Source organism: Miniopterus schreibersii (assembly GCF_964146895.1).
Source record: "Miniopterus schreibersii genome assembly, chromosome: 15".
NCBI classification, from domain to species: Eukaryota; Metazoa; Chordata; class Mammalia; order Chiroptera; family Miniopteridae; genus Miniopterus; species Miniopterus schreibersii.
The window spans coordinates 21,410,650-21,436,654 of NC_138115.1; the positions used below are offsets into that span (position 1 = coordinate 21,410,650).

Consider the following 26,005-nt stretch of genomic DNA (forward strand, 5'->3'; position numbering starts at 1 on the left):
ACACGACAAAGAATTTTAACAGACAACAGAGAACAGACAACACACATCGGTCATCACGAAGACTCAACAGGGCCACGGACATTCATGTCACAGATGGAGGAAGGGCCAAGCCGACTCTGTCCCTCCACAAAGGGATACTGGGGATGCCCGAGAGACAAGAGCAAACCTGGCCAGCGTGTGGGCTGCAGGGTCTGTCTTGATTCTCTGGGGGTTTGGAGAAAATGTTTCGATGGGAATTATTTTGGCCCTAGGCATCTTACAGATTAAACGACAGCCTTGAAGGGTAAAAGGGACCAGGGTTGGCTTGCAGGGAGCAGAGGAGTGAGAGTTCTCAGGTCCCCAAGGAGTAATCTGATTGGTGCTTTTTGTGGGCTGAGAGGAGGAGAAGGGAAATGAGAGAGAGACAGAAAGAGAGAGAGAGAGGGAGGGAGAGATTGATTCTAGAATGGGACACGGGGAAGTCTGGTTAATGTGTTCCTTAGTTCCTGGCTCCAGGAGAAATAATGCTACTTTCTCCTTTCCTTCTGAAGGGGTGTGAAGCCCCGGCATGGCGAGCCCCACACCCAGTCCCACTGAGAGTGACCCATGCAAAGGGTGGGCACTCTCAGTGGTGGGCTCTGCAGTACCCCAAGTGTGTCTTGGTGGGATTACCCTGGCTCCCAGGGAGCTGCCAACCTCCTTTCCATTGGCACTTGCGCTCTTTATTCTGAGGCCGACCAGCTCAGGCCACATTAGAAAGGAAAGGTCGGGTGGGTGGGCTCCCACGGGTGCCTCCCACCCCTGGCCCTGCAGACCAGCTCCTGATGTTGCCTAGTGCTGGGGAAAAGGCTGAGTCTGCGGTTCCCCATCCCTTAATCAGGGCTGCCTGGGAGGCCCTCTCCACAGCCAGAGGCTTGTAGGCTGTGTTGGCAGGGTGGGAGAGGCTAGAGACTCCTCATTGGTAGCTGAGACACCTGCCTTCCCCTGTTTGCACTGTGGAGAGGGATACTTTCCCACTGGGCCTGTCCACTGAGCTCACCCAGGACTCTGCATGCAGGCCTCACCACCTCTGGAGGGGTCAGAGGAGGTCAGCCACCCTTAGACATTTGTTGCAAAGGTGATTCCCACAGCTTACATTCCAGAAGAACCCACCATGTGCCAGGCGCATACACAACCTCCATGATGTCATCTAGTCCTCACTGCATCCCTACAAGGGTGCTCCTGCATTTATACCCATTTACAGATGAGAAACTGAGGCTCAGAGAGGGAGATGGCCTGCCCGGGTCTCGGTGGGTAAGTGGAGAGGTGGCTCCAAAGTGTGTGCATGTTTCCACCCAGTTGGGGAGAACACAGCCACCTCTCAGCCCCTCTGAGACGAGGGGAGGGGCACTGAGGTGGCACTGGGGAGACTGGGCTCCCGAAGCCCTTGTTTGACACCAGCTAACTTTGTGGCATTACCTCGCCCATCCTCTGCTCCCACCTCTGGAAAATGGGGATGCAATGTTCACCTCCCAGAACACCTAAAAGTTGTCTTAGTAATAACCGCTGGCTCATTCAGCCTTTTGCAGTGTGCAAGAGTCATCTCCTGTCAGTCTTCCCAATACCCTGTAAAGCGGGCGGGAGAGCTTTCCTCACTCATTTTACAGATGAAGAAACTGAGGCCAAGGAAGGTTCAGAGGCAGCTCTTATATGGAGCATCCTGATGATCACTCTGTGGCTGCAATATTAATTTGATGATCACTCTGTGGCTGCAATATTAATTCCATCAACAGTGTTGTCACCATCACCATACCTGGTTGCGGGGACTCAGGGCCCAGGAAGTGGCTTCCTTGGATCCCAACCCCACTCTCTCTCTCCAAGGAAAGTGCAGTGCTCTTCCCTCTGCCTCTCGCAGCAAAGGCTCAGTGACCCACCTGGGATCAAAGAGAAAGGCCTTCGTCGCTCCACTGTAAAATTCTTTCTACCGCATTAAGAAACAAAATAGAAAAAGGCCATTTAGAGCAAACAGAAATGAACTACAACAATTATTTTTATTTTAAAAAATAATTTTATAAACTGGGCTAAAGGGCACCAGAGGACTCCACTTCAATAGTTGCTTTTAGATGGCACGAAGGGGCCTTTATTTGTATTGCATATTATCAGAGCCCATTAACCAAGCTAGCAATTTCCTCTTTTATTTCCATAGTAACCACGTGGCCAGAAAAATAATCACCAATGCATATGTTTGAGGAAGGTAGTTGTGTTCTAGGGGTGCTCCAGTGCAGATGGCCTGGTTTCTCAGAAGCAAAGGACTTACTGGGGGCTCTCCTCAGCGAAATGGTGCTCTCCTGGCCCTGAACTGTGGCAGGACAGCCAGCTCTGGCACCCTGTGGGACCTGAAGGATGGGCTGTGTTTCAGGAGAGCTGGGATGTAGGACAGGACCCAAAATGGGGAACTGGGGGGGGACTTGAAGATCCCTCTGCATCAGATGCCAGATGCAGCTTTCCCAAATGAGTCTGTTCTCTTCAAGCATTGCCAGGGACTTGGGTGTGAAAAGCATGGCTGTGGAGGATTCATGGAGAGGTGACCTGAATCTCTGGGGAGACAGATAGATCACTAACTAGGAGGCCTGGGAAATGTCAGTTGTCTTCCCTGCTTCTCCATTTCTTTCTCAGTGAAATGCAACAATTTTGACCAAGCTTACGAAAAGCACCACAAAGTGTCCTATAAATGTCTGGGGTTAAGAGTGATGTATTATTACATTTATAATCATAAAAGAAATAATAATAATGGCAATCATAAGGCCTTCAGGATGAATGGAACCCAACTATCTTTCAGTTGGGACAGGGTTTGGGGGAGTAAAGACAAGGGAATACTGCCAATGAATTTGTTTTTTATCTCCAAGTCATCCCCATTTGGCTCAGAGGAGTGAAGGAAAAGGGACAGTTAATTCTCTCACTCACCATGCCTCAGTCTAGCGCCTCTCAACCTTTATGCACCCTTTGGAGCCTGGAGAGCTTGTCAGAACAAAGGTTCCCATTCAGTAGGTCTGGGGTGAGGGTCTAAGATTCTACATTTCTAACAAGCTTTTAGGAGATGCCCAGCCTTCTGGTCCTCCAATCACATTTTGAGCAATGGCTTAGAGCACTGTTTCCCAAAGTGTATTATAGGGGCATAACAATCCCACAGATTCAGCCAGAAGAAGTCCTCCAGCCAAATTGGACTGGGAACTCCTGCATAGCTCTGTAACTCTCCAATACACAGCAGCATATTCAAGGCAGTCCTGCCTCCGGGAAGACACCAGGTCTATCCAGAGATTCTTAACATCTTTGATCACAGGATCTTTTTCTGTGGGGGAAGACCTCTTAATATCCTTGTGAAGTTTACAAGACACACTCCATCAGGAAATCCTGGGTCAGGAAGAGGAACACACACTTTAGAGCCAGCCAGGCCTGGGTTCAAATCCCAGCTCTCCTGCTTCCTAGTTCTGTGACCTTTGGGCTAAGGTCTTGATCTCCCTGGCCTCAGTTTCCTCATCTTTAAAGTGGGGATAATAAACTCTGTATCATAGGATTGTCATGAGGATTAAATGAGAAGGCAAGCATAAAATGCTTGCAAAGTGCCTAGGTGGCCGAGAAATGTCAGCTCCCCATCTTTCCTGCAGTTTTTCTTGGGATACTTTGAGTTTTAGGAACCGGCCAGCCCAGATGCAGGCTCATCACCCTGGAGGAGGCAGGATGCCACATCCTGTTTCCTTCTCCCCCAGGCTGAGGGTTTGCCTGCATCGTTTTTCCCTGTCATCCCTCACCACCCCTCCCTGACGCAAGACACCTCCCACACCCCAAGCTGTCTTCCTTTCTCCCCTGTTCCTGAAATAGACCCACACCCAAATTAGTCCTACTTGGCAAGGCGCTGCTAACAGAAGCAGTGTCTTGCCCAGTCCCTGACATCTACGAGGTGCTTCCATCTTTGGTCCCTTTGAATCCAGGTGGCTCAGCCAGAGGTCGGGCAGGATGAGGTGGGACAAGATCTCCATGTTTTCCAGGAGGAAATGATACAATGGATGAGAAACCCACAGCCCGGTGCCTGGTATGCAGCGGTGCTGGGGCACTGGCTTCATGACTGAGCCCTAACAGCTCCCAGCCGTTCAGGAACAGCCCGAGTGACTATCATGCTACCTAATTTGGGGGCAGGGGACATAATAGAAGCCTCATTGCTCTGAAGATGGGAGAGTATAGAAATAAGACATCTTCTAAAGGCTTGGAGGCAAGTGCATGGAACTCCTCCCGGCCTGCGTCTGAGGAGGTAAGATGCAGACCAGGTACAGTGGCAGCTCCCTCCCCCTGAGGGGGCCAGTCAGAATGCAAAGACCCAGGACAAACGCTCCAGCACAGGCAACAGCGAGACACCAGTCCACATCCGAGGGACAGACCAGGCCCGAGCCCAAGCGAACCCCCTGCCCATTCGCTCCGTGAAAGAGAAGAGGAAGGAATGTCTACCGGTGGCTCAGCCATGCTATGAGGTGGGGCCGAGGAACTGAAACTGGGCCTGGGTCCCCCGGCCTCGAGATAATTTTAGAGTCAAGGACTGGAGCCTTCACTGGGGACCCAGATGCCAGCTTCAGCCCAGGTCCTGATCCCAGGCCTTCTTCCCAAAGCAGGGGCCAGGAACGTCCTTAGGAGAGGGCCACATAGGTGGGACATTGCTTCTTGGGGCCAAATCTGAAGCCAAGGTCATGTTCCTCTTCAGGGCTCCACTGAGGGTCAAAGGCCCCACAGGAGCCAGTGCCGTTTTGGTGCCGCAAGAGGGCATGGAGCTGATTCCCTGTGGTGGCTTCTCTCTTAAGCGCCTGCCCTATGGGAGAGGACGACTGTCCCGGAGCTGTCCATGCACATCCAAGATCTGTGCGGTCCAGAATAGGGAGAGGCCAGCCCAAAGTTGGGGGTGGGGGAAAGAGATGCCCATCCACCCGAGACCGAGAGCTTGCCATGGGAGACGTACCATTGACTAGGCTGGTATTTGCACTATCTGCAGCATTTGAACCTGCCGCACCATCGGCCGCTGCGGGGGTGGGAGGGATGGAAAATGCAGTGTGTCACAATGGAGAAAAGCAACAATGCAGAACAGCAACAACAATAAAGACATGAACCAACTTGAGGAAGTAACATGACTATAGTCTTCAAAGAAAATCTCTGGTTGGAGATCAAGAAACTCAAATTTGGGGGTGGGGGGTGAAATGTTCTCATAGAGATGCCAGAGAAGTGAGGGTAAAAAAACTCAGACATGGAGGGTCTTTGAAATAAAACATGGAGGATGATTAGTGTGCTTAGGTGGGATGGCACTGCTCTGTGGGGAGGTGTTGACAGATGCACCCTGTTGCCCTACCAATCAGGCAGGTCCCCATCAGAGAGTGTTCTATGAGGACAGGGGTTCAGGCTTCCCATCAGGGCCAGAGGGGCCCATGGCACAGATTCAATTCAAAACATTCAACAACTGGTCACTGTGGCGCTGGCCATTCCCAATGGGTATTGCTATGACCACCATCACGTGTACAGGCAGAACATCCGTCGAGGGCAGTGACTTAGCAGGATTCATGCCCTTGACTCAGGCCACCACTCATGGCTACCTCCTTCCTAACCAGCACTCAAAACGCTGCTTTGGCAATCCCGTGTGAGATGCCCCATCATTTAAAAGGAGACATCAAATATGTCACATTCTGTGTATGAGACAGAGAAGGTACTAGAGAGTTTCCCTTAATTTAGAAATTAAAAATGATACAAGATGGTGAAATTCATTCATGTTGTTTTTTCTTGGGGTGGGGGAACAAGTTCTGTGGGCAGGAGAGGGAAGAGACTGCTGGGTGAGGTGGACACGCCATGGGTAAGGGGAAGTCAGCCAGGCTCTGTGGGTATGGGCAGGGAAGCAGGGTTGTGGGGTTGATAGGCCCCTGCATGTATGTGTGTGGGGCAGAGGCCCGTATGGAGACAGTGGTGGTGCCATTGGCATTGGCCTGCAGGACGACGCACTGGAGGAGCAAGTAGGCAGAATGGGGTACTGGCTTGTCCTGTGGGGCTGGCATCACCGAGAGTACAGCTGAGGGTCTGGTGGGGCAGAGCCCCTGCAGTCAAGGAGCCTCCTTGACTGGGTCTAGGGCCCAGGCTCAGTGGTCAAAGGCTACTGCTATTTCTAAAAGCCCCAACTACCCTGAGGGGTGTCTTACTGTACCTGGTAGCTGAAGGCCATCCCCCTTCTTCACACCTGTGTGATGATTTTTGAGACATATTAATGAAGGAGAAGCACACACAGCCTCATTTGTGCGTACACACACACACGCACATGCACACACACGCACACACACATCCCGGCACTCCCAGAGTCATCCTGAAATGGGGACCCAAGGTTGTCGGGCTTTAAGCAATGTCCCTGATGGAGGTGATGGGATGGCAGTGCTGGGGGCCCCAGCCCCAGCTGTGCTGCTCATGGGGATGTGAGGGGTGAGGCTGTCCCCTATCTTCACGGGGATGTCACCTTGACATCCGACCTCTTCCTTCTATACTGATGCCCTCATCTCGTTGGGGTGTAAGTAAATGTTGAGTGAAGGACCCTGTCCCTCACTTTGAGACAGGAGAAACCTGTCTTCCTACTGGCATTTTCAAAAACACAGGTCTGTCCTAGGTGACCTTCTGACCCTCATCCAGGCCACAGTGAGGCCAAGGAAATGGGCAAAGGTTGCTGCATCCTGCCCAAATGCCCACATCTGCCCAAATGCCTGCAGCCTGGGGCCACAGCAAGCCATAGCTTCTATGTCATTGCATGGACACTGTACTGACATGCTCTGGTCCTCTAGGCCAGGACTTTGTTCTTAGTTACAACCTCAGCTCTTCTCTTGCTCTCCAGATATGGATTTCACTGATCACACCTCAGTTCCATTGTTCCTACTGGTGGGGAAGCCATAATCTTAGGGGGACCCCACTAGGAAATGGGTTTCACCCTTGGGGACAAGTAACCTTTGATAGTGACCCAGGCTCTGTGCCTGGTTGACCTCTGAGAGTTGGAGGTAGGAGGGCTACCCCTAAAATTCAATCACGGGTAACCTGCCATCTCATCTCCTTCCTCTGGAATCCAAAAAGTCTGGGTGTTGGGGACCCTCCTCTTGAGCTTTGGGAAGGAGATAAGACAAAAGACTAAGGATGTGAGAGGGGGCTGTCCTGACCAAGTGTGAGTGTTGAGTGAGGAACTGGCCGTGCTTGGGCTAGAAGCCTGGGCTCCTATATCTTCTGAGCACTCTTCCTCTGCTTTTAGAAGCACCTATATCCCAGGCTGCCAGCCTGTTGCTCTGAGAAGGGCCCAGGGAAGGAGGACTCTTGTTTCTAGGGGGAGGAGGAGCCAGAACCCAGGTGAGGTGGCAGTGCCAGGGGCATTTGAAAGGGGCTCATAGCAGTTGACTTGGAGCTACCTTACCTAGAAGCCCCTCTGCCCACATCTGGGGAGAATCTATGATGGGTGGGTTTGCAGCTCTGCTCAGTGGAGTTGAGAAGAGTGGAGAAATATGCTCAGGTGGGGATTTCTACTTGATATAAGGGGTGCAGATGGGACCAGATTACACTTGAGGCTGGAGACTCAACAAATGCTCAGCACCCTTGGCCTGGCCCAGTGGTGGAGGAGGAGGGGCTTCCGTGACATGACTGGACAAGACAGAGACTGGGACAAGACCCTGGAGATGGAACAGACAGAGCCCTCCTGGCATGAGCAGGGCCTCGAGGATGCAGGAAGTGACTGTTGGCACAGGGTATGGACATAAAAGGCACTCAATAACTATTTTGTGGAGTGAATGATTCAACAACAAAAAAGTGGCCTTAAGAGCTCCTCTCCTGGCCCACAAGGGGGTTGGGCTTACCTTTCTTGTCTTTCTTTTCTTCCTCTTCACCGCCAGCCCCCAGCAGGGTAAAGATAATGCCAGTTTGAGAGTTCACACCCACAGCGGTCACCACCATCCGTCCAGAGCCCTCCATCACGTGCGTCCCTGGGGAAGGGAATGGAGGCCAAGTTACCATTGCACTGCCAAGTCCCCTCCTCAAAGGAATGGAAGGAACTCCATCCAGAGTCTGCTGGCAATTTGCCTGCTGAGGTTCTAGGACACCACCCATAGTTAAGGTTCAAACTATGAATGTATTAGGATGATTTCACCTTGGGACAGCACTGTGATGGGCCTGGGACTCAAACACTGTTATACCTCAGTTCTTAGGCCTCCAGACAGTTCAGGCCTACCACCCACCACCCTCTCCTGGAGAGTCCTTCCTCCCTCTATCTCTCTTTTACTTCTCTCCCCCCCTTACAGGCCAAGCAGGGACAGCTCTCTCTTTTCCTTATTGATCTATCTAGAACCGGGCCTCATTTTGCTTAATGCTATAACCAGCAAAGAAATACCAACTAATCACTTTATAGGGGATTAAAGTGGGGTTTGCCCCTTCCCAAAGATCTGGTGAAAGAATCCAGGGCTTTGTGAACTAGGCTGAGAAAACAATGTCAAATTTATTTTTACAAACATCTAACTGAAATGTAGCCCCTCACCCTTATGAATGTAGGTAACAAACCCCAGGAGTGTTAGTGGTGCCCCAACACCATTACACATGTTATAAGAATCACATTTTTTTTTCATATCACTTGACAGCTGTAGCAGATATCATGATACCCTTATTTTACAACTAAGGTGGTTATTAAACTGACATATGATCTTGTTATGCACTGCGATAATGAAGAAGCACATACATTACTATATCACACACTTTGTTACTTTATTTCAGTCTCATTGTCTTCCTTTGTCATCCAATGTATTTCGTTTTATGCATTTCAAAGTGTAATTCCGAATAGGGGTAGCATATGATGATACCAGACTTCCCCAGGGGTCCATGGTGCAAGAAAAGTTAAGAACCCCTTTCCTAGAATTTTAGATTTTTCAAACTGGGTTCCAGAGGGTCCTGGAATTTTTTCAGGGGGCAGCAGGAGAAGCTGGGGGTGGTGGTGGGTGACCTCTGCTCAGAGTGGCTCCATTTTCATTCATCTTTGGGTTTCTGTGTCAGCTTTTGTTTGACTAGAGGGTCTTGCTGCTACTGAAAGGCAAGCCCCTCCACCATGCAGGTCAGGGAACAACCTGTCCAGGACCACTCAGGAAGTTTGCGGCAGAAGGAGGAGAATATGCAAAGGGAAACCCACTGAAAACGTTGTATATCAATATAATAAAATATTATTCAGCCTTAAAAGGGAAGGGAGTTCTGACGCATGCTACCACGTGGATCAGCCTAGAGGACATAATTCTAAGTGAAACACGCCAGTCACAGAAAGACAAATACTGTTTGATTCCATTTACAGGAGGTCCCCAGAGTAGTGAGACCCAGAGACAGAAAGTAGGACGGTGGTTGCCAGGGGCAGGGTAACGGAGAGTTAGTGTTTAATGGGGACAGAGTTTCAGTTTTACAGGATGAAAAAAATTCTGGAGATAGATGGTGGTGATGGCTTCACAACAACATGAATGTATTTACTGTCATGGAACTGTACACTTAAAAATGGTTAAAATGGTCAATTTATATTATTGAATATTTTACCACAATATAAAAAAATTGGAAAAATACGGGGGGGAAAGGGGAAACCAGCTGAAGCTGTGGCCTTTCTGGGGAACAAAGTGACCCCAGTGAGGGCGGCTGGGACCTGGTCCAGGAAATGGACAGCAGCTATGACAACCCAAGTCTGACATCAGGAGGCTGCTGGCCCCTTATCCTCAGGCTGGTGCTGGAGACGCACGGCTACTGCATCCTGCTAGCAGCTTTCTCAGAACAAACAGGCCACTCACAAAAAGAGAGTTGGCACCTGCGACTGACTGGGCTGAGTGGTGTCACCTGCAGAGGCTCAGGGCACACCTGGGGAGGCCCCCTCAGTCCTGCCAGAGGCCACTCTATTTAGTAAAATAACAGTCAGGTGCCCATTTTTTCCTGATTTTAATTTTTACCACTCTGGATAGAAAGCTCTCTACAATGAAGCACATACTTCTTTCTTCAACAGAGAAGTAGGAATCCAGTCCTGGCCTGGAGCAGAGTCTCGGGCTGTCCTCAGGTCAAATAGTAAGAACTACGTTGGGTTTGCAAGACAGGGTCTGAGGGGCCCGAGCGGTCCATTTAGTGACTGACCCCAGACACTAAATGGCCCTGGTGACTTGCTTCTTGAACTCAATTCTGTTTCTTAGAGTTTTTCCTTCTTTCCTCTCAAGATTGATGGCCACTTCTCCCTGTTTTCAGGGTAACATGTCTCTAACAGCCTTCTCATTTTCCAATGTGCCTCAGACTTGAAGTCTAGGTCAACAAACTCAGTAGAATTGTATCTAAAATAAGCGTCAAGAAGTTATGAGTCAGGACTTGAAACACTTTCTTTAAAGCAAGCAATCTATTTCCACTTCCCAAGATGTTTCACCTGCTCCTTCCTTCTAGGAACTGAACAGTATCTTGAGATTGTGTGTGTATCTGTGTGTGTGCATGTACATGTGTGTATGCGTGTGTATGTGTGTGGTGTTTGAGCCTCTGGGCATCCAATATCTCAGGATCTTAAATGAAGACAAACACACTCCAGTAAACTCCTTTAAGGCAGGTAAAAGTCAGTTTGTCTATCCATGAATGGGTAAACTAAGTCATAAAGGCTTCCAGGGGGGCATGAAACCCTGTGAACTGTAACAGAACCCAGATCCTCAGATGGCGAGCTCTTCTGTTAGCTCCTTGCCCATTCCCAGGACAGAAGGACAGTGCTCCTTTGGGCAGGAAATACCAAGGACCACAGAATGAGCTTGGACACTGATTCCAGGCCAAGCAGCCCAGGCCTGGTGTCTTCCCATCACAGGCAGACCCTGCGGCCTACCCACCCCCTAAGGGACACAAACAGGAGGAACCAGGGCCCAGTAACGGGACCCTGGATATTATAACTTGCTGCTAAAATGCTTTGTCGTGCACAAGCTCAGCTTGTGTGTGGGCTGTCAGGAGGGGTTGTTAAATATTAGCAGTATTAGGCAGATGAGGAAACTGAGGCGCAGGGAGGTCATGTGGGGGTGGGGTCACTGCAGATCTTTAAAGGTGACGGAGGAACACACTTCATGCATTCAGAGTGCAGACAGCAGTGACAGTACCTGGCGCTATGTTCTAGAGGACACTTGCTCTGTGCCGGGCAGTGTGCTAAGCCCTTCACACCAGTCATTTCCAAGTCTTCACACCGGCCCTCAGTGTACAGAGGAGGAAGCTGAGGCTCAGGGCGGAGTGGTTTTCCCAGGGTCCCTGCTGGTGAGGGGCAGAGCCAGGATTTGAACTCTCCCGTCTCCGAGCCTATCCACCTGTCCCTTCAGGAAACCAGGTCTCACACCCTGGTCTCAAACACATTTGTGAAAGAGTCTGCTCAGCCTGGGTGGCAATGGAGACACTGCTCCCCACCTCCCCAGCTCTAGGTGGGATGGAAAAAGACACAGGGGGCCAATTTCCACCCAAGATAATCAGACCCCAAAATCACCTTCTAATCTAATCACTCCCATCGCAGCAGGGAGCTGGCGGCTCTGCTCTGGGAGGCAGGGAGGAGGGAGGAAGGAGGAGGAAGCCAGGGAGGTGGCCTCTGGCCACAACTCTGGGGACACTGGTGAAGGCCTGGCATGCCCCCTGCCCAGCCTCGGATGAGCCCCAGCTGGTCCTCTGGCTCCAGAAGTAGGTGGGGCATCAAGCTCCCCTTCTGGCCCTCCCTCCTTCTGTGCCCCAGCTTCAGCTCTGACCACTGTCCCCCAGCTCAGACACCCTCCATAGTTTCCCAAAGTCCAAATGCCTCGGTTAGCACCCCGTGTCAGACCCCAGCCTTCTCTTGGCCCTTGACCACTGACTCCTGCCCTGTGGCCTCTGCCCTGGGAGTGTGCACAGCTCGCAGGGCCTTTGTGTCCAGTCCTCCACCCCCTTTGCTGACACAGTTACTACACTGCCTGAATACCCTTCCTCTACCTCTCATCCAAACCTTCCTCCTCAGGGTTCCCTCTCTCCTACCAGGACCTCTCTCCTACAAGGGCCTCAGGACCTGGCTGCCCCTTCTGCCAGAGGAAGAATTGAGTGTACCAGGTCACCCCCCTACACGGTCACACCCCAGCTCCAGGATCCCCTACAGAGGGCAATGCTTAACCCCTAAGTCTGTGGCGGCAATGGGAGAACCACAGGCATGCAAATCAAAGGTTGGATGACCAAACTTTTCAAAGGAAAACTGCAGGGCCTTTGGGTAGGGGGCTGAGGTGAGAACCCTTTGGGTGTGGGAGCCCCGACAGGGCCTTGCATCAGGACCTCACTGTCCATGGCCCCTTGGGTAACACCTGGTAGCCCCCTCCTCATCTAAGCTCCCACAGAGCACTTCAGAATATACAGCATGGTGGAGAGTGAATAGAGTGGACCCTACGCTAAAGAGGAGGGGACCTGGGAACCAGTCTGGTGTCTGCTTCTGATTTGCTATGTGACCTGAGGCCAGCCCTCTCCTCTCCAGGCCTCAGTTTTGTCCTCTGCAAAATGGGAGGTCTGGCTTAGGCCTCACCTCTCAGTGATGAAGTCTGGGTTCCCTGGGGTCCCTGGAGACAAGGGCCATCCCTGGCTGGGGTAGGGCAGCCTCCATTAAAAGGCTACATCTCGGAAAGTTTGGATCTGGGTTTAGATGGGGCCAGCACAGGCCTGTGCAGACAGACTGACCAAATGTGGAGCCCCCTGCTAGGGCCACACTTTTCATTTGAGGGACAGATGTGGTGGAGTGCCAACTCTGTGCTGGGTTCTGGGGCCTGAAGGGAGGATCCTGGGATCCCTGCCCTCCAGGAGCTCACAGTCTAGTTGGGTTTGAGGGGAGCAGACAGGCACACGGATCAACAACAGCACAAGACAACAGAGACCCAAGGGCCCAGTGGACTGCAGGGGGCACAGCCCAGGCAAAGGTGGGGCGGTGGGTCAGCTGGACTGAAGCCCAGGGCTCATGAGGGGAGGGGTGGGAGAGGACTGTGGAGCAGCCTGTGTGGAGGGCTGCAGAACTGGGTCTTTGTTTGGTGTTCAGTAGGGAGCCACTGAAAGTATTTTTGGGGGGAGGGAGGAAGAGAACTGGGCCAAGTACTGTCTGAGCTGGCGTCTGCCCCCTGACTGTCACAGCTACTCGGTGAGTAATCATCTCCCTCCCATTTCACAGACAGGGAAGCTACCCAAGAGGTCATCTCCACATTCAGCCTGAGAGGGCAGAGCTGGGGTGGAGTGTGGGGGGGCTCTAGTCTCTGCTCTTTCCACCTTGCCAGGAAGGCTTATGGGCAGAGTCGGAAGGTAGGAATCGAGATGGAGGCAGAAGAGCGGGGGGAGGGGGCTGTGTCAGCCATCCAGCTCCCGTCCATCCGTGAGAGAGAAAGGAGCTCGGGCCTGGGGAACACTGTGGCTTCTGCCAACCAGGCAGCCTCTCCTGTCCCACCTGGACCTTGCCTTTGACCTGGTAGCAGAGGGTAGGCCAGAACCTTCCTGACTGCAGGCTTGAAGCCCATCTCTACCTTAGACGTGCTATGAGCAGCAGGAAAAGGGCCCCACCTGGCCTGGTCCAGATGTTGGCTGTCTCGGGGCCAAAGCCTCATGCAGTGGTAAGTGGGGTACACTGAGCCCCTGCTTGCAGAGCTGGAGGGGCCTAGTTTTACAAAATGAGGCTTCGGAGTCAGAAAGGGCAAATGGCTGATTGAGGCTGCACAGCACCTGAGGCACAGGTTAGGGCTTGACCTCCGTGCTCCTCGCTCTCCCCGTTTTGACTTCCCAAGCTCTCCCTGGGCAGGAAGAAGGGTGAGGTCATACCTTCTAAAAGGTCTCTTTCTGGGGTAGAGGTGTGAAAAAGGAATGGAGGTCATTTCTGGGGATAATTATCTGCCTCCAGGCACAACACCAAGCAAAGTTATTCGATTCCCAGCCCAGACTCAGCTCTTTCATCATTGTTGTTAGCAAGGCAGTTAATAGCAGTAATAATGCACACTTGCAGAGCACCAGACAGTTGGCAAAAGGCTTTAGTGCCCGCATCTCCCTCACGATAGCCCTGTGAAGTAGGTTCTGGTGCAAGCACAACCCCAAGCCCAATCCACCCACCCATGGCCTCTCTGGCTTAGAGAGGCTGAGTGATGGCCCAGGGTCACACAGTTGTTAGTGATGGAGCCGGGACTTGAACCCGTGCTCTATCCACTACACCTCACTGCCTCTCATGGAGAAGAGGCAGGGTAGTGTAATGGAGAGAGCGCGGGCCTAGCAGCATACTGGGCCTTCCTGCAGTCATGGTGTCGTCCTAGGCTCCCTGGAGGTGGCGGCAGTGGTGGCAGGTTCGGCTCTCCATGCTTGGCCTACCACTTGGTGGGCAAGGTGGGCAGTGGGCCCCAGAGGGTTTGCTGATGTCCTGTGCAATCTCATGCTGTTAACACTCTGGCTCCAGGGGTGATGGAGGAAGGTAGGGGTCTTGTAGGGAACAGAGCCAATGGGCATGCTGGAGCTAGACCCTGCTGCTGTTGAGGACAAGGCCCCACCCTGGCCCCCTGGCCCTTCCATGGCCACACTAACGGCAACTAGTCGTTGGCTTCCCAATGGAATTTACCATCAGGCATTTCAAACAGGCCACGCTGCTGGGTAATAAAATCATGGGGTCCTTGGAGGTGAGCTTATTCATGGGGCTGCAGGAAATGTGCAGGGCTGGGAGGCTGTAGGGCTGGCCCTGCCCTCTGTGGGGCCTCTCTCTGGCCCTGCCCTCTGTGGGGCCTTACACTCCTGCTCTGGGCCTCAGTTTCCCCAGCTGCAAATCAAGACAAGGCTAGGTTCTCTAGGGATCTGTAAATACCCCAAAAGGCTGCACAGTCACAAGTCCAGGCATTTATTGCTTCCATGGGACTGTCATGGGAGTTCATGACCTAGGAGGCCATGACCACTGGCCTTCCATGAAAGGCAAAGAAAGGCTCCGTGTTAAAGGACGCTGAAGGGGCAGGACATCTAAATGCCACAGTGTCCTGCACTGGGTCCCAGTGAGGATGCTGTGGGGACAGTAGGCAAACGTTGAGCATGGACAGTATATTAGGCGACAGTGCTGCATCAACATCGAGTTTCCTGAATTGACAGCTGTGCTGTGGTCACACACAGAGTATGCTTTTCTTAGGGAATCAACCTGAAGTGCGAAGGGGCCCGGGGCCATTAGGTGTGCGTGAGGAGGAAGAGGGAGGCTCCGAAAGAGCACCAGGGGCAAAGCGGTAACAACAGTTGAATCAGAGGGAAGGGCACCTAGGCGTTCTTTGCACTATTCTAGCAATTTTTCTGAAAGTTTGAAATTATCCTAAAATACAAAATTAAAAAAAGAAATGGGCCCAGGTCAGCATTTGTGCTCTAGGGCCCACCCATCTGTTGTTTGACCCACACAAGCTTTAAAAGAATAGAGATTTCTTGCCAACACGTAAACATTGGGAGACTGCATGAAAATCTGGATTGCTGGCTTCCCTTGCAAAGGGAACTCTGCAGCCACACTGAGTGGCACTTCTGGAGGCAGCAGCGGGAGGCAGCTGTGCTCTGGTTTGGTGCCCATGCTCTCCCTGCCTGGCCCTGGGGACTTATGAGCCTGCGATTCCTCACCATTTCTACTCTGCCTGGTCCGAAGAACCTGACATGGGCCGGGGCCTGCCTGGACGTCCTGGCGAAGGAGCTCCAGGCCTTAAGGATTTCCTTTGTGCCTGGAGCACTGGGGACATCAGAGTCCTTCTGAAGGCTGGTCTGCCCCTATTTGTCAGATGGGGAGACTGAGGTCCTGGGGGCCAGAGGTCATAGCTGAAGCTGATGGAGACCTGGAACCTGAGTGCTCTGTCTCCAAATGCTGCTCTTGTTCCACACATAGCACCTCACACCGCACTGTTTGCAAAGGACAGTCACCTCCATCTGTGCATGTGGTCTTCACAGCAGCCCTGTGGGGTAGGGAGGGGGAAGGGCCGCCCCCCCCTCCCCCATTGCATGGACACAAACATGGAGGCTCTGAGAGATGAAGGGACCTGTCCAGGGTCACAGGCCAGGCATGTTTGGGCCAACCGACTCAGACCGGAGTGTTCTTTGCTTTCCTCTAGGCTGAAGCAGTGTGCCAGATGCCACAAGGGGGTTTCTGAACTACCATGAGGACCCCACAGGCTCCCCTAGCCCAGTCTCTCTGTGCTCCCCGAGGGTCATCTGACCAGAAGGCTCAGCAAGGCCTCCCAGCACAGGGACAAGGCCTGAGGTGTCTGGTCATGCACAAAAATGAGCATCCAAATGGCAGCTATCCAGAATTCAGAGCACTAGGAAAGAAAGCAATTAAGGAAAAGCCCATAGAGGAAGTAGGCTTGTGCAGGCTGAAGGAGGGAGGTGCTGGATGGTAGAGAGAAGGGGAGCAGCCCAGAGAGAGGGAAAGGGTAGACAGTCAAGATGAAGGAAGAGAGAGGAAAGTGGATACTTTGGCACAACCTCATGCGCTGCGGTTACTCTCCCATTTTACAAGTGAGAAAATGGAGGCTCAGAAAGGATAAGAAGTCTCCCAGCCAATAAGGGGGAGAGTCCAGATTGGATTCCAAGTCCAAGCTCCGTCCAAGGAATTGGAAAGGGAACCAACCCATTGTGAGCATCCCTCTGCTGGCACTATGCTAGGTAGGGCTTCACCTATAACATATAACAGGACACCCGTATTGTCCTCACAGGTAAACTGAGGCTCAGAGAAGTGAAGCAACGTACCTGAGGCCACACAGAGAGTTTATTCCAGAGCCCGGATCTTGCTCAGCCTGGCCCAATCCTGCTCTTCCTACAGCTCAGTGCAGCCTTTTTCCTCGCACTGGCAGGCAATGCCTAAGCCCCTATGGTGTGTAGGGCCCAGTGGTGGAGCTGGGCATGATCTCCTGATAACCTCAGGCTTGGGCTCCCACCTGCTCAGACCTGAGCAGGGTAAGAGGACTGACGTGTAAGTGCACCGCAGCATGTCTGTCCTGGTGTCTGTCTATCTGAGTATGGCCAAAGATGGAAGAAGCCCATAAAAGTGAGACCTATTATCTCTGTTTGGGTGGCAGGGGTGCAGATGGCTTTTGCTCTTTATTTTATTTGAGATGGTTTGCACAGAGCAAAACTCAACCAACATAATGAGGCTGTGCCCAAATGGGCCAAGCACAGTGTAGATGTCACAAGCTGACAGGTGGGTCCCAGGTGGTATGGGAGTGACTGCCAGAGGTGGTGCTCAGAGAAGGCTCTGTGAAGGAGGCAGACCTGAGCAGATGGGCAGAAGTTAAATGAGCAATGCCAAAGGGAGAGAGAGGGCCATTAGGGAGGAGGGAACAGCCTTAGCAGAGGCAGGGCAGAGGGAATGGAGTGAGGTGGGTCTGCAGCATAGGTACAGGGCGAGCAGGGTGTGGTGAATCCATGACTTTCACGGCTGGCAGGGGCACTGAATTCAGTGTCCGTTCAGCGCTTGGGCCTGCTGTATAACACTCCCACTCACAGCCTGTCCAGATCCTGCTCACACACAACCAGTGACAGGGAACTCATTACCTTACAGGTAGCCTCTTTTGTCCTAGAATGGTTCTTCTGTCCCAGTTAGATTGCTTTCTCTTGGGCTGACTATGCCACTTTCTCAGTCTTTCCCCCGAATCTGGGCCGAGACGCTTGCTCCTCGTGCCCCCCCATGCAGTTGCGTTTCTGAATGTCAGCACTGCCGCTCGAAGCCGGCTTTCATTTTCTTCAGTCTAATTCACCCTGCGCTCTGGGGATCTCTGTGGGTCCTGACTCTTGCTTTCTTTTTGCCGTGCTCCCTACGCTGGCAGTCTCTGAAAACTTGATGGGCACACTTTCCACATTGTGACGGTACAGAGCTCTAGGGAAGGCCATTAGAAACCTTCCACCAGATAACCAGCAATCCAAGAATCAGCACAACCCAGCCAAACTCTCCTGGCCTCTGGCAGCCTTCTCCACACTAGGACATCATGGGAGACCGTGGCTGCTGTCTCCTGACATCCAAAGGCCCAGAGTCAACTTCATACCTAGGCCTCCAGCCAGTTGTATAGGTTGAGACCAAAGCAATTGGTTCAACTTGAGCTTGGGGGGCCCCACAGTGTCTCTCTTCAATCAGTGCTCAGAGACCACCTATTTCTGAGCTGAGGATCAATGCTGACCACTCTGTGACCCCCCCAGCTTGGGCTTCATGGGGCTCTCCCAGTCCTTGCTAAGACTTGGAATGCCTTTGTCCCTAGTCCCCTGTCCTTCCCCAGTGCAGGCAGGGCTCACTGTTGAGTCTCCAAGGGCCTACAGGTGTCAGCTCTCTCTTAGCATCCCGTGGTCTCTGGGACATTCAGTTCCCTTGGAGACATCCTACCACCCCTCCCCAGTTATGAGGCTTCTCCTTGACTAGAGGAAGGGAGACAACCCATCCACTCAGGCGCAGCACCTCCCCTCGACTTCCACTGACCCAGATGACCCACCTGACGCACCTGGCTACTTCTCCCAAGAATGCTCCCCTCTCTGCTAACCACTTCAGTCCAGAGGTTGGAACCAGGGCCCCAGGACCATGACCCTAAGCTCTCATGAGGGTCTAAATTCCAAGAGGGCATTTGAGGCTCTCCATCTCTCAGTCTGACCCCAGGGCTTTTGTACTTGCTGTTCCTCTGCCTGGAATGCTCTTTCCTGTCATTGTTCTGGTTTCAGCTCAAATGTAATCTCAGATATGCCTTCCCTGACCAGCTAAGATTCCTGTCCTTTCCTCTGGGTCTCTATTTCATTGCCATGGGAGAATGTCTTCATCTGATTTATCGCTATCTGAAATTACTTTACATATTTGCTTGCTTGCTTTTTTATTGTCTGTCTCTTGGAGTCTAAGCTCCAGGAGGACAGAGACCTTGTATTTCTAGGATGTCCCACACTCCTTCAGACCTCTGTGCCTTTTACATGTTTGTCTCTGCTAGGAGGGCCCTGAATCCACAACTGTGTGGTGGGCTGCTACCCATGCTTTAAAACCCAGCTCAGTTCCGCGTCCTCCTTCTGTCCCCTCTTTGGCTTTCATGCACCCTCCTCACCCTTCGACTGTGGAATTAGTTGTTGGCTTGTCTGCCTATCCTGGCCTATCTGGGCCGGAGGCTCCTGAAGTCAGAGGTGGGTCCTACTGCTCAGCCCAGGCCCAGGCCCAGAGTAGCTGATCAGGGGATGTTTGCTGAGCACTGCCGGACAATAAGGCCTTCTGGGTGTCCCTGTTGGAGGGAAGGTCGTCACCTGGCTGGTGCCTTACCTCTGCAGTGTTTCCCTGCTTTCTCTCTTGCCCACTGCAGCAGCCAGAGTGAGATTTTAAAAACATAAATGTGATCAGTTCACTGCTTAAAACCATCCCAGAGAATCCACATCACACAAAAAATGTCCAAGCTCTCCACCATACACGTGAGGCCTGACATCTGGCCCCTCCACATCTCCATCTTGCTCACAGCCCTCCAGCACAATCCTGCCTTTGGGCCTTTGCACTTGCTGTTCCTTCTGCTCAGTGTACTTTTCCCAGATAGTCACAAGGCCAGCTCCTGCTCATCATTCACACTCAGCTCACACATGACCTCTCCAGCCACTTGCCTCCCATTGCTCTGCTTTATTTTTGTCACACACCTCCCACCCTCTGGAATTTTCCCGCTGTCTGTCTCTCCTCACTGCACCACAGCTCCTCAGGGCTGGGGCCTCATCTGGCTCATCCATTCCTATTTGTCTAGCACCCAGCCCAGTGCCTGGCACACAGGTATCCAAAACAATTGCCACCTGACCGATCCTTTCTCATCCTTGATAAGAATGGGCTTCAATGTTTGGCTTTCCAGAAAACCAAGTCACTAGAAGGTAAGTTCCAGGAGGGCAGGGATTCTCTGTAGATTTTATTCACTACTCTATCCTCGGAGCGGTGCTGAGAGCCCAGGAGGCTCAGTGCATGTTTGCTGGGGGAAAGAGAGGAAGTTCTCACTTGGGGCTGAGCTGGCCAGAGATCTGGAGCCAAGGACCAAAGTCTCCAAGACCCTCCAGCCTCATGAAGGGGACACAGGCACTCCTTTCCTCATGGGGGCAGGAACCGACAATGGGAGTGAGCCCACTGTTGGGCTGCAGCTCACCTGACAGCAGCATGGGGTCCTTGTCCACAGACTTGCGCACCTGGTCAGACTCCCCTGTCAAGGAGCTTTCATCAATCTTGAGGTCATTGCCCTGGATGAAGAGGCCGTCGGCAGGAAGGAGATCACCTGATGGGAGGAAGGTCAAGGGAGTCAGCAGAGTCTCAGGTGGCTGAAGAAGCTGGAATAGTCCCCTAAAGTTATGATTATAAGGGAAGGTTCACTAATGGGGACCAGCTGCCTAGAGCTCCCAGGGCAGGAACCAAGACAGCACCCATCACAGGCCAAAAAGCAGCTGAAGACTGGAGCCAAAGTAAATGACAAGGCTGAGAGGGCAGAGGTTGGGCCCAACAACAATTCTAGCTCAAGTGGGCATGTTCTTTAGTTTATTAAGTGCTTCTCTTGGCCTGGTGTGGTTCTGAAGTCTAGTTTTCTCAACAATTCATTCTCTAGTTTCAACTATGATTTGAGGCATTCTTTTGGAAGGGATTAGTCCATCTTGGCTAGGTGGAGGAGACTCCAGGACAGCCACATTATCAGAGGAAACCAAGCCCCTGAGGGCTGAGTGAAGAGGGGTATACTCCAATCTTGCCCCCATCTTCTGTTTCTATATTCCCAAGGACATACTCGTCTAAATCCCTTTGGTACCAACCAGCCTGCCCACTTTCTCCATGGCAGTATCACAGGCTTAGAATATTCACTCATCTATGTCCACTCCCCATAATACCCTCTCTAACCCAGCAACCAGCCATCAATAACCAAATCAGGGATAAGAAATGGATTTCATCCCATAAACCCATTCTGAGTGTTAGTAGTCCTTGGAGTGTTGTATTGAGAAAGCTTCTGAGGCTATATCTAGGCTCTGATCTGTGACTGATTAGTAATGTCTGCTATGGGTACAGGTATTGAGAGTGGTGGCACATGTGCCATGTATTTGCCATTTCTGAGTTAAATGGATTCTGAAATCCTACCCCCTCCAGGAAATAGCCTTCTATTTTCAAAGGATCTCAGAAGACATCTTGGCTTGGGATCTGCCTTCAGGGACCCACCCCCTTCCCCGGGCCAGCCTTTTTGGGTCTACTTGGCCTGCCCCACCTCTGCTCCAGCTCTAGCACCTAGCTCTGTGGCTGGGACACTTACCATATTTGATTTGGGCGATGTCCCCAACCACAATCTCAGCCACAGGGATCTGGACCACCTGGCCAGCCCGGACCACGGTGAACTTCTGCTCCTGCTCGATGCGGCTCTGCAGGCCCCGGAACTGCTTCTCTTTGCTCCAGTCATTGAAGGCCGTGACCAGGACCACACAGATGACTGAGAGAAGGATGGCAGCCCCCTCAATCCAGCCTGCCTCTGCCTCCCCTTCATCCTCTGACCCAGCCTGGGCTGTGGCACATCCTGCAGAGAGCAGAAGGAAGCAGGTGGTGTGGAGTCAGCTAGGCAGAAGGGGCCTCTACCAAGCAAAAAATGCTGATAATCAGGTAATCATGATCCATTTATTCAGTGTGTCTGGGTGCCAAGTCCTGGGCAAAGTGCTTCACACACATCATCTCAGAGCACTCTGCCCACTTCACAGATGCGGAAGCTGAAGCTTCTTAGAGAGGCCAAATGACTTGTCTAAGCTAGGAAGGGCAAGTGGGGAGCTAGGGTATCTGGCTTCAAAGCCTACTGTCTTAGCCACTCTGGTTTTCTGTCTTTGTTCTGTGAGATCTTGGGTAAATGACTTGACCTCTCTGAACCTCAGTTTTCTCATCTGTAAAATAGAAAGAATATTCTTCATCTTGGAGACCATCGTGAGGGTTGAAATTTAATGAGGTGAGGTCCATGGGATCCAGCACAGACCTGGCACAAAGGAGAGGCCTGATTAAAGAGAAACAAGAAAAAGTGAGGATGGAGCAGAAGGGTGACAATCAATGTTGTACCCACTTTAGGGTCTAAAATGCAGTTTTGTTGCTGTTGTTTCCTTCCATTCTCCCAGCAACCATGAGGCGGGTCTCTAGGCTGGGGGGTAGGAGCCACAGCACTAGACCTGCCCTTGGAGGAGCTGGTCTTAACCCCATTGCTGTCCCTGTACTACCCTGGGTAAGTCACTGTCCTTCCTGAACTGCAGCATCATTATCTGCAAAAGGAGGTCACTGAGACCACTTCTGGGCTCAAGGAAAGGGAGGTGAAAGCTCCGGCCTGTGCTCAGCCACAGGAGTTTCTTACTCTGCCCTTGTTGGATTTGAGCCCCCACTACACAGTGAGGATACCCACACTCCATCCGAGCCTCTGTGTGACCTACAGGGATCCTGCACCCCACACCCTTGCTCCACTGAACCTCCCAGTCTGGATCCTCAGATTGTTTGAGGCCTGCCAGGCCCACCATGTGGAAAAGAAAAAGAAAAACCACTGCACATATTTAATGCAAAGGCCTCAGATTCAAAGGCGAGTCCTGTCTACATGGTGCTGAGCTCTAGGGCCTTTCCTAGCCCTTCCACACATTCTGTCTCCTGCTTCCCCACTACCAGCGAAACTGAGACTCAGAGAGGTGAGGTGACACAGCCAAGGTGATTGCTGCAGCCAAGAGTAGCTCAGGCCCTTTTTTCCCACTGGGAGTGGGGTCGGGGGTAAAGAATAGCCCTTTCCATGTCTGACCATCCACTCCTGGAAAACTCAGAGTAGTCCTCTTCCACAGGGGCTGGGCTATTTGCAAGACCTGCTATATGCCAAGCATTCACTTTAATCCTCAAACTGGCTGAAAAAAGGGAAGCAGATCAGAGAGGGGCAGCGACTCACCTGGGGTAACACAGCAGATCTGGTATTTGAATCCAGTCCTGGGCCTAGAATCTGACACTGGACCTGGCCTGCCCACTGTCTCTGAGCCCAGCACCTCCTCTGCCACATGCTGGCCTCATGTGGCAAAGTAGAAAATGTTGCCATAGACCTATGACCAATTGTATGGAATTCCAATTCAATCCCAAGGAATAGAGAACAGCAGTTTTAAGAGACCCCAGCAGGAGCATCTGGGGAAGCCAAGGGACAGAAACAACATGACAAGAAGGCCAAGTGGTACCAGGGAATGTTTTTCAGCCCCCAGCTCTTGGGAGGGTCCAGGGTCAGCTGGTGGGTCTAGGCTAGGAACAGTATAGAGTCATGTGGCCCAGAAGCGTGTGTCACTGGAAAATTCCACATTTTTCCCTGAACCAGCCAGTCCTTGAAGGAGAGTTAACAACCACATCATTGTATGGGGTTCTTGAAGCTACTTTTTTTTTTTTTTTTAAGTTTTTTTATCTTTATTGTTGAAAATATTACAGATGTCCCCTTTTTACCCCCATTGATCCCCTCTGCCCTGCATCCATCCCACCCCCAGGCCTTCCCCAGACCAGTGTCTGTGTCTGTGGGTTAAGCTTATAAACATATAAGTTCTTTGATTAATCTCTCCCTACCCACTCCCCCCTCCCACCTTCCCTCTGAGATTCCTCAGTCTGTCAAAGCTACTTTTTTTTCTCCTTTGGGAATTTCAAGACTTTTCCAGTAATTTTAAACTGTTTAATTGGACCAGCCTTTAGTGGTAATGATACTTACGATCTTGCTGATGATAGCTGACATTGGGCCAGCCCTGAGTTAAAATCCCAGCTGTACTACTTAACTGCTGTGTGCTCACAAACCAGCTATTGAGCCGCTGTGCCTAGGTTTTCTCATCTGCAAATTGTAGCTAAGGACAGGCGCTCCCTTCTGTGTGGTTGAGAGGACTCAGGGTGAGCCTTTAAGTAAAGCATCTACTGCAGTGAACACACAGTAAAGGCTCAGTTAAAGCGGCTGCTTCTTGTTGCCCAGCATTTGGCACATATTATTGCATTTGAGTCCCACAGCCAGCCTGAATGGGGCCGCGAGCCCCACATTACAGAAGGGATCCAGCTGTATTTCAGACCATGTGATGAAGGGGGGAGGGAAACTAGGGTGCCCACTACCACCATGAATGACACCAATAAACCACCAATGTCCCCAATTGGAAAACACAGGTGAACCTTGCGAAACAGAAACCAGTATATGAAAATGCATTCTCTTGGACTTCAGGGGAGTGATTTGAGAAGCAGAGCCCAGTGCTTCACCTTATAGGACTTCTGTTATCCCCTGGCCCTGCTACATGCTCTGCACATGGGAAGGCTGTTCTTTCCCTGTTGTGTGCTTCGCCAATGGGCCCCCCATTAGTTATCGAAGCATTTAGGACACTTGGAGACAGCCCAGGACAATGGAAAGCCTTCAGATACTGGAAGCAGAAAGACCTGGCTTCAAACCCAGGGTCTGCTGTGTGACCAAGAGTAAGTGACTTGGCCTCTTTTAGCCTCAGTTTGGACGCTCGTAAAGTGAGATGACCCCAGGGATGTTGTGAGCCCTGGACCTAGTAAGGGCTTGGCACATGGTACATAATAAACATTGGTCCTCTCCCCCTTTTCATGAGCTGCTCTCCTTGGACTGGCTTCTGGAAACCAAGGCACGGTGGTTGAGTGGGATTCGCACCCCATTGCCTTGACTCCCAACCCTGCCTGCTGCCCTTGCTGATTCGATACCATGGAGCCCTCTGGGCCCGTAAGGGCACTCACTCTGCCAGCAAGAGCCCATTAGCTTTTATCTCCTGAGAAATGTCTGATGGTTACATGGTGCCTTGGAATGGTCAGAAAGTGAGGGTGAGGATCTCTGGGTTAGGTCTTCAGCCACCGGGAGCTGCTGGACCCGGGAAAAGCTCCTGCTGCCCCTAGTGCAATCAGAGTGAATTGGCCAGGAAGGGAAATAAAGGGAGTGGGCAGGCCTTGCTGAGAGCTCTAGGGACCCTGACCCTGGAGCAGGGACAGGATCTAGAGATTGTGACCACAGGGTCTGGGGAAACTACAGCTGCTTTCTCTGGAGCTGGAGTTCTTTAGGGTGTGGTCTCTCACTCTGTGTGACCTTGGGGAACCTATGGGGCTTCTCTGGGCCTCCCTCTGCTTGTTAACCGGTAAAATGGGGAAGCTACCTCCTAGATGGTTACCAGGGCCTGGCATTGAATAAGGGACCTAAAAAATGGTCAAGCCACAAACATTTTCTAAGAACCTACTATGTACCTGTCACTCTGCTGGCACTTTGGCACTAGGGAAGCTGTTATGAGCAAGGAGTAGGAAGCATTGGGTGAGTCAATCTCAGTCCTGCCACAAACATGCTGTGTCACCTCCGACAAGTGTGTAGAGATCTCCGAGCCAAGAAAGGAAAGGGCTGTGGGTGCTGCAAGGCTCTCTATAGCCTTGAGTCCATCACCAGCATCATTTTTTACACAACCAGCGAAGCCAGTGTCTGACTTGGCAGGAGGTGGTTCTGGCAGCATCAACAGTCCAGAGCTGAGAGCTCAGGCCAGGGCCTGGGTGTCAGGGAGGCATAAGTATCGTCACAAAGTTCAGGAACTGCACTCTGTGGGGCTAGAGTGTGCTCAGCTGCCCTCATGGACCCAGAGTGTGGTCTGCACTTAGCTGGAAGCAGGGAGGGGCAGTGAAAAGAACCAGAAGACTTGGATATCAAACCCAGCCCTACTGTGCACAAGCTGTGTGACATTAGGCAAGTCCTTCCTCACTCTGGGCCTGGTTTCCACCCCTTAAAGATGGGGCGATCGCAGCCATCGGATTGGAGGGCTCTGGGAAGGCTCTCCCCGGCCCGCACCGGGAGCTGCCACTGCACCCCCTCCACCACTTGCCTCTGAGTTCTGGTCTTGCACTTAATTGGGTCACATGAGGTCAGTTATTCAGCTGGCACAGCCTCAGCCCGTCTCATTCTGAGGGAGAGGAGCCAGGGCTCAGAAGCCAGAGCGTCTCTGTCTGAGTCATGGTTCTGTGCTCCCTAGAGTGTGACGGAGCAAGTCATTTCCTATCTCAGGGCCCCGGTTT

At 51.9% G+C, this 26,005-nt stretch overlaps 1 protein-coding gene across 3 annotated transcripts in view; it reads right to left on the reverse strand.

The window, feature by feature from the left end:
* ATP2B2 (ATPase plasma membrane Ca2+ transporting 2) overlaps window positions 1-26,005 on the reverse strand; it is a 166,925-nt gene that overhangs the window by 60,129 nt on the left and 80,791 nt on the right. For all 3 annotated transcript variants that reach the window (XM_081160201.1, XM_081160203.1, XM_081160202.1), the window contains exons 4-8: window positions 21,252-21,509; window positions 20,115-20,240; window positions 7,857-7,982; window positions 6,185-6,217; window positions 4,961-5,020 (exon numbers count right to left, since the gene is read on the reverse strand). In XM_081160201.1, the coding sequence (XP_081016327.1) occupies window positions 4,961-5,020; window positions 6,185-6,217; window positions 7,857-7,982; window positions 20,115-20,240; window positions 21,252-21,509 (603 nt within the window). The remainder of the gene's footprint in view (window positions 1-4,960; window positions 5,021-6,184; window positions 6,218-7,856; window positions 7,983-20,114; window positions 20,241-21,251; window positions 21,510-26,005) is intronic.